An 8,245-nucleotide genomic window follows, 5' to 3' on the forward strand; every position below is an offset into this window, starting at 1 on the left:
TCTGCGGGTCTTAGAGCAGCGCTGTGCCACCTGAGTACCCAAACCTAAGATGTTGGTTCAGAGCTACCTGATATTCATTCTACCTGCCCCCAAAGCTGGATAGACTCTGGATAAATTTCTGATATTTTAAGAAAGCAGGGAACACAGAATCGTTAGGATGGAGAAAACTCTGGAGTCATCCAGTCTGAGCCCCCTGCCCAGGCAGAGTCATCTGGAGCAGGAGACACAGAACACACCCAGGTGGGTTTGGAATGTCTGCACAGAGGGAGAATGCAGTGGGCAGCTCCAGTGCTCATATCACATTGATATGGAACTTCTTGTGGTTCAGTTTATGGCCACTACTCAATAAATAATTTAGAAAAACTCCTTTGTGTTAATTTGTACTTCCTTAAGGTATTAAAGAAAAAAAAACCACAAAGCTGCTTTTTATTTTTTTAAAGAATTTGTTTATTTATCGAACCTGGGTCATATTTAGATTCACGAGCAATTTTTAAATGTACATCTTAGAATTCAATTTTCAGTGTTTTACACAAAAATATTGGCACACAACAGTTGCAATAAGGTGTAACAGCCACCTCTCTGAAGAACTGCTGCAAGTGTTTGCCCGAGGTTGAAAAAACTTTACCTGGAACATGAAAACCTGTAACAAATTTTAAATTAATTGTACAAAACTGTTGTGTGTTACTTGTAGAGGATCCCCCCTGGAAAAGACCCCGCCCCACCCCCAAAAATGATTACAACTAATATACATCAGTCACAACATAATCCTGGCTCAGCACCCACATCAGACGCTTCTTAAATTTTTAAACCAATCATCAGAGAACCGAGGAAAGGAACTTTATACAAAAACAAATCTACATGTGCCTGAAAAAAGAAAACACACCAGTATTTAGCATTATGCTAATTCTGATCAGATCATGGCAGAGTTTGCCACTGCACTTAAATACAAGGGCTGCATAGCGTGGATTGAACCCCCAGGATCCAGAACCCTCTGGCCTCAGGAACCCAGATTTCCTGAACATTCTGCCCTGGGCACTGGGCAAACAGTCTGAGCTTTGGACCTGCAAAAGCCAAAGGGTTCACCAGTGTTTGCCAAGACACTGCACACAATTGGCTTCCAAATAAAACCTCTGAGAGACTAAAAACCGTGTAAGGAACATTTGGTGATGAGCAGAGAACAAAAAAAAAAGCATTTTTGTATCAACTATTTAATTAAAAAAGAACTTTGGGAAGAAGTTGGTATCATTAAGACAGTTGCTGATGACTGTCTTTTAAATAGCAACTAGGTATGAATTTTAAGCTTTTCCTTGGCAGTTTCTGTGAGTGGAGAAGGGATTATTTCAGTTTGGTGACACCTACTGCAGGGCTAAGGGTGTAAGGATGCAAACAGTCACCTTAGGGCCTTGTACCGTTTCCCTGGACAGAAGTGCAAGTGCTTCTGCAAACAGGGAAAAAAGTTAGAAAAGACAGAACAGCTTGTTACTAGAGTGAGTTACAGAGTTTGCAGCTTGCCTGGACCTTGCTTAGCACACAGACTGGGCAGATCTCAGTGGAACAAAATGATGCCAATAAAGTGACAAGATTTCAGCACAGCTTTTGCTACAGAAGATATATAAAAACAATTCCTTTTTTTTTTTTTCTTAACTAGGAAGAAAACATAAGCAAATAAGTTTTACAGTTCAGTAAAGAGGGTTCAGAAACTAAATGACTTTTTTTTTTTTTTTGTTTGTGACCAGGATGTTTGGTAGAGAGTGAGCTGAAATCTGAGACCACAGAAGGATCTTACACCACCCTTCGGACTTCAAAAAACCTCTTCAGGTAGTAGATTTGTCCCAGTGTCATGGCAACTAGTACAAGGGCTTCAAAGAATGACCAAAGAACCACTCTGCTGTTTGTGTTGTCATTAACTGTTGGGGAAAAAAAAAAAGAAAAAAAGTAGTAAGTAACAAAGCATCTAAAGTGAAAACATTCTGCAGTGAATCTGAGATGGCACAGGAAGCACTGGGTTTGTGTCAGCTCATCACAGGTGTCCCAGAAGGGCCCTGCAGGCTCAGAGATGAGATCTGAGGGGGATTTTTCTGAACAGTTTGTTTTTAAACCCACTTTGGACATACACTGCAGCATCTGTCTCTATTCTGCCCACCCTTCTGGCCTCTGAGCTGCCAAACAAAGCCTCCTGCTTTTCCAGAGTCAAGCAGGGAACTGCTGATCTCTGAAGGGTCACCATCTTTGGTTCTAAACATTCCAATTTTTCTTAAATCAGACCATTAGTAACAAATGGCACAAAACTGGAGATATTCATAGCTTCAAATAATTGAAGAGACAGTGCTTTTATACAACGTTGTGTTTTCACATGAAAAATACTTGCCCTCGATTCTCACCCATGAAAGGAACAGTGGTTCTGCTCTATTTCAACAAAACATTTAAAAAAGAGACTTTGGCTCAATTACTAAACCACAGCCACTTCAAGGGTGAAGTAATATTTCAACCAGTTTGGGAACCCAATCATGGAATGGTTTGGGTTGGAAGGGACCTTCAAACTCATCCAATCTCACCCCCACCATGGGCAGGGACCCTTCCCTGGGCACCCCCAGGGATGGGGCAGCCACAGCTCCTCTGGGCACGCTGTGCCACGGCTGTACCACACTCCCAGGGAGGAATTTTCCCCAGTATCTGATCTGAACCTCCTCCCTTTCAATTTAAAACCATCCCATGGTTTACCTGTCCTTGTACGTGGATTAAATAACACCATCACTGGTACCTGCATGAATACATCACTCAAACAACTGCAGAATTTACATCACTTAAGCAAATGTTATTTTGTGTAATAACGAGGGGAAGCCAATTTAAAGATGACTGCAAGCAACACCTCCATTCTTTACTCCATGGGCAGGCCCTGCAGGATTTAAATTGTTGTTTTTGAAGTCGGTAGGAACAGTTTTCATGGAGTGGTGTTTAAATGGCCATTTACAAGGTCAGAGGGAGAGGCAGTGGCTGGGGCTGGCACCTACTTGCTCGATGTATTCTCTCCCGGACCTCCATGTACTCCTGCTCGTGCTTCACCGCTGTCATGGCCACTGCTAACTCGTTAATCATCTCTTCTAGCTTGTTCTGATGAGCTGCAGAGTAATTTCAGAAGCATCAGAAAGTCTGTTAATGACTGGAGAAAGTGATTCCAATGAATTGATGAGCAGTTAAAAGTAATTTCCTGCTGCAGAAGGTCTGGCAGTACAGCTGAACACTTCCTACCCTTAGAGCCAAGCTCAGTTTCTGTAGCCCTTTCCCTGACGTGCCTCGGTGGTGTTTAACAAGTGGGAGAACATTTCTCCACATCCAAACAGGAGGAGACACAATTCAGACTCAGCACAGAGCCCACATTTCCAGTGTGCACATACTTTTCCAGGAGAACAGAATGGAAGAATGCACGAGATCAATACCACACACTAATATCTATTTTGCCAATATCATCCAATATATTCCAAGCAAATTATCTTAACATGACAGCTTTTCCTAGTTGTTAAGCTTGCAAAAATAGAATGACTGAGAATTTAGCTCAAGATCATGATGCTGGCAAATCATGAGATCACTTTCTGAAGCAAAAAATCACATCCTGTGATCTTCAAGTTCAGCTGAAACCCAGCATTGAGGGGGACAATGCCCAGGGAGGCTGGCACAGCCCTCACTTGTGGTGTTGTGAAAGCAGGAGAGGAGCTAAATACCAAACCAATGGCACAAAACCAGCTTGAGACAGTTCAGCAAATGGAAGGCTCAGAGAGCTCAGATTTACTCAGGTTTGACTGTCAATCACAGGATCTTTTTATTACATCCACGCTCAAAGATCTGTCCATCACAAATTTATCAATTAGGCAAGTCATTTGCAAAGTTTTCTAGCATCAGGCTGAGGTATCATTCCACAGACACGCCCTGGGCAATCAGCTCTCTTTAAAAGTCACAAAACCCAACATATTTTCCTTTCAAGGGACACAGTTGACTTGGAAGCTCCCTTACTACAGGTTTATTTGCAAATTAAGTGTTTCAGATCACAGTCTGAAAACAGAGCTATTCAAAGCACACACCTTGTGGGGAACAGTCAAAAGAGAGGACCAGAGAATAACACTCATACAAGTCAGAATTAAAATCTCAATGGTTGTGCAAACACTCACTTTCCCTATACCTCAAATCCTTTATTTTCATGGCCAACTGGTCACTGCAGTAAGTGCAGTTTATTGGTAAGAGAAGAAACTACAGTTGCAGGGACAGTCTAAAAACACTCAAAAAAATCAATTCAGAAAATTGTCTTATTGCACTAATATTCTTTAAAACAGACATATAAAACAGACTCAATAAAAGATCTGAGTCTTTAAAAAAATCCAAAGTTAGGAATGTGCTATTTTTAAGTGACATCAAGCACTCAATGCCCAAGTTATTTACTTGCCAAAACAGAAAACAAGAATTGGTTGCCCTTTCTAGCTACAGTCATTGATTTATAAATAAACTTTATAACTTGCTATGCAATACATTTATTTTTTTACAGCAAATGACAAGTTTGAGTTTTTCCCCTGACACATCAGTAATAATTCATAACCTAGGAGCAGCTTATTGCCTCCTAAAGCTTTTGATTACTCAACATCCCCTTTAGCAATAGAAGGCAAACACTGCCAAAACCATCCAGCATTCTTGGATGTTCAATGTTTTAGCTCAATTTCACCTAAACTGATTAAATCCTCTGTCAGGCATGAAAAACCACCTGAAGGCAAACTGCCATCAGTGCAAGGAGCTGATCCCAAGAGCTGCTCAGGGTATAAACCTGCCACTGGGAGCCTGCAGGTGCTCAGCATTGCTCAGAATCAGACCTTTTGGGTAGTTTATTAAATAAAGACATTCTCATGCTCCAAACCAATGTTACAGAGAAAAAGCCAAGTTAGCTGTTAGTGAATGAACATGTGCCAGAGACAAGATGCTAAGGAGCTTTCAAAAAGCAGTCCACATACCATCCCAGGTATCTCCACCACCTAGAGGAAAGTGTGAGAGATGAACACAGGTACAGGACAAAAGGCTGCAGATAAAACAGTCATTTACACAGCTATGGGAGAAGTTTCCTATTAGCACATTTATCAACTAAGGCTCCACACTGCTGAGCCTGCTAAGAATCAGAGGATGGCACTGAGGAAGGGCTAAAGGATGGAAGCATGAGTGTCTGCAGATGGGACTCTCTCGTGATTTTGCCTCAAATTGTGTAACCAGGTCTAAAAACATCCACTTTAGCTGTGCAAGAGAACAGCTAATTCCACCTGGAGGAACCTCTCTGGGAATCCTGAGAGCCCTACTCAAGTTCCCAAGTCATGCAGGCAGGGAAAGGCTCCCGAGCTGGAGCTGAGTTCCTTCCAGGACTCTTCCTCACCTTCTGTCTCCATGTCTTGCCCCTTGGGAGCTTCCCCGATATCAATAGTGAACATCACTATCTTGGGAGTCATGGTGGACATCCTGTTGCTAAAGCAAAACTTGTAAGTTCCATCCATGTGGGCAGCAAAGGTGTATTTTCCACTGGACTCTCGGTCGCCTTTATAAATCCCTTTATTATCAGGGCCTGTGATCTGCGTGGGGAAAACAGAGGGTCACAGGTTTTAATTCCAAACACAGAGCTCTCAAATGCACCATCACAGGCACCAGCACCATCTGCAATCTGGCTGCTTTGGCACACTTCAATCTTTCCCTCCCACAACTCATTGGTGCAGCTCCCCGCACAGAAATCTCTTCTAAAAAACCCCACAAACTTCTTGGTAAAGAAAGTCATGCAAAAGCCTCCCTCCCTGGCCTCCTGTGGTCGAGATAAGCAGTCAAGAACAAGCAAACCACAAACCCTGGCTCTTTGGCAAATTAACAACTGCAGGGGAAATCTTATCTCTGATGTCTGAAGGAAAACAAAAAGGAAAAAAAGCCATTCTCCAATCGACTTTAGACACACAGTCGGGCATTGTTGCAGTTACCATTTCAAAAGGACTGGACACCTGAGTTCTGAGCTCTCAGGGTCACTGTGATCCTGAATTCCCATCCCACCAGGCCACACTGCTGCTGAGCTTCCCCCACAAGGGAAGGGGATCTCAGAGCTGCCAGCCCTGTCCTGTGGCACAGCCTTGTGTCATTTCCAACTGCTACAGGACTCCCAGCAACAACTCCCACCTCTGTGACATCCCAAACAAATCCCTCTCTGCTCTTTAACACGATGAAATCAATTCGAACTCAGCATCTCCTGATTCGATTCCTCTCTGAAGATCAGTATTTGCTCAAAACTTCCCCGATGCCAACCACCCGGATTAGAGACACCACCTTCGGTCCACGGGGAAGCACGCTGCTCCTCGAGGGGCAGCACCCGATTCCAGAGAGCAACCGCGGGCGCTCCTCCCGCCACACAATTCCCGGTGCCGAGGCTGCACCGAGCGCGGTGGGGGCGGAAACCCCACGGGAAGGGGGGAACAGCCCGAGCCTCGTGCGGCGGAGCCGGGGGTGGCACCGCACGGGCACCGGGGCCCGCCCGAACCGCCCACGCTGAGCCCTGAGCGCTGCCGCCGCACGGAGCCCCCGCGGCGCAGCGAGGCCGCCCCGAGCCCGGCGGGCGGCTCCGGCCCCGCTCGGACCATCCCGAGCCCCGCGGGCGGCTCCGGCCCCGCTCGGACCATCCCGAGCCCCGCGGGCGGCTCCGGCCCCGCTCCCCGTTCCCGCCGGTGCCGCCGCTCTCTCCCGAGGAGCCCCGCACACAGCGGGGCCGCAGCGCGCGGGCCCGGCCCCGGGACGGCCCCGCTCCCCAAGGTCGGCCCTCGCCGCCGCCGCCGCACCTCCACGTCGATGTCCAGGAAGCCGCCCTCGGCCACCTCGAAGATGAGCCCCATCTTGGTGCCGGACGGCACGCGCTCCAGGAAGCACTCCTCGGCGTGCGCGTCGATGCTGACGAAGTAGGCGGCGGCCGGGGCCGCCAGCGCGGCCACCAGCGCCAGCACCGCCCGCACCGGCGACATGGCGGAGCGACCGGCGGCGGCACCGAGCGGCGCTTCCGGCCCGCGCCGCGCCCCTTCCGGCGCACGGGGCCGCCGCTCATTGGCCGCCGCCGCCCCGCTGCCACGTACGGGCTGCGCTACGGCGGCCGCCGGGAGACAATGGGCAGCGGGACCGCCAAGGCGCTGAGGCAGCGCCCGCGCGGCGCGGGAGGCGGGATCCACGAGCGAGAGCAGCCAATGAGCGGGGAGAAGAGGCGAGGCGGTGGCGGCGAGAGCCAATCAGAACGAGGAGCGGGAATGCCCGGCAACGGGGCGGGGCGGGGCGAGCGCGGGAGGCGGGAAACGGCGGCTGAGGGGATGGGGGGGTGCGGCTCCTGAGGGATCCCCGCGGCTCCTGAGGGGTCCCGGCGGCTCCGGGGGCAATGAGGGCAGGCGGCAGGGAGGCATGGCGGCTGTCACCGCGGCTGTCACCGCTGCCGAGGCTGCTACTAAAATTGGGAAATCAGAAGTTGCTTTAGTGAGGCAGATATTTGGGGAGCAGCCAACGTTTAAGATGTTAATAGCGAAGCCCAGCTTGTGGGCTATTCACGCTTAAGGAAACACAGTCATGGCACGTCCAGTTTCTGCTTCACCCCAGAGTAACTGTTTAAAAACCCCTTCCTTGCATGGCCATGCTTAAGCGCTAATTTCCAATTAAAACTCCCAAACAGAAATACAGAAATTCATGCTTGAGCTCAAGGCAGCCTGTTTCGTGACTAGCTGTTTTAATGGTGTGGGGAACAGTTAAAGACTAACACACAATCTGGCCTTCCAGTGAAGTATTTATGCGTTGCTTCTGCCAATAAGCTCCAGTTATTGTAGCCCTGGTGACACTCAGACACGTTTATGTGCACAAATGCCAGATTTACATCAGCACATTCTGCTCCAGGTGTGGGCCAGCAGAGCTGTGTCAGGGCAAGCACAGGGTGTGGACAAGTGTGGACAAAATTCTGCAAGACAGGCTGAGCCTGAGGAGCTGCAGGTCACACACGTGGCTGGATAAGAGACTTTTCCTGCCAAGTCATTTTCCATGAGTTTGGATCAGGCCAACATCGAACCTGCTGCTTCCCATACACAAACTGTGCTGGTTTTTCACCTTTCTCAGCTGTAGTTTTAGTCTTTCCACACGTGTTCCCTACATTGTTGCATTTTCCCTCTACCCACACTTGAACAGAACAACAGGAATTCGCGCTGTACCAAATTCTTGTGGCAAA

At 48.0% G+C, this 8,245-nt stretch overlaps 1 protein-coding gene across 1 annotated transcript; it reads right to left on the reverse strand.

The window, feature by feature from the left end:
- Positions 1-423: 423 nt before the first annotated feature.
- TMED2 (transmembrane p24 trafficking protein 2) lies at positions 424-7,075 on the reverse strand. Its single transcript, XM_054645644.2, has 4 exons — positions 6,834-7,075; positions 5,402-5,594; positions 3,012-3,119; positions 424-1,907 (listed from the first exon to the last, which is right to left on the reverse strand). The coding sequence occupies exons 1-4, from the start codon at positions 7,011-7,013 to the stop codon at positions 1,783-1,785; spliced, it is 606 nt and encodes a 201-aa protein (XP_054501619.1). The 5' UTR covers positions 7,014-7,075; the 3' UTR covers positions 424-1,782.
- Positions 7,076-8,245: the final 1,170 nt, after the last annotated feature.

The sequence above is a fragment of the Agelaius phoeniceus genome, chromosome 18, assembly GCF_051311805.1.
Source record: "Agelaius phoeniceus isolate bAgePho1 chromosome 18, bAgePho1.hap1, whole genome shotgun sequence".
Taxonomy (NCBI): Eukaryota; Metazoa; Chordata; class Aves; order Passeriformes; family Icteridae; genus Agelaius; species Agelaius phoeniceus.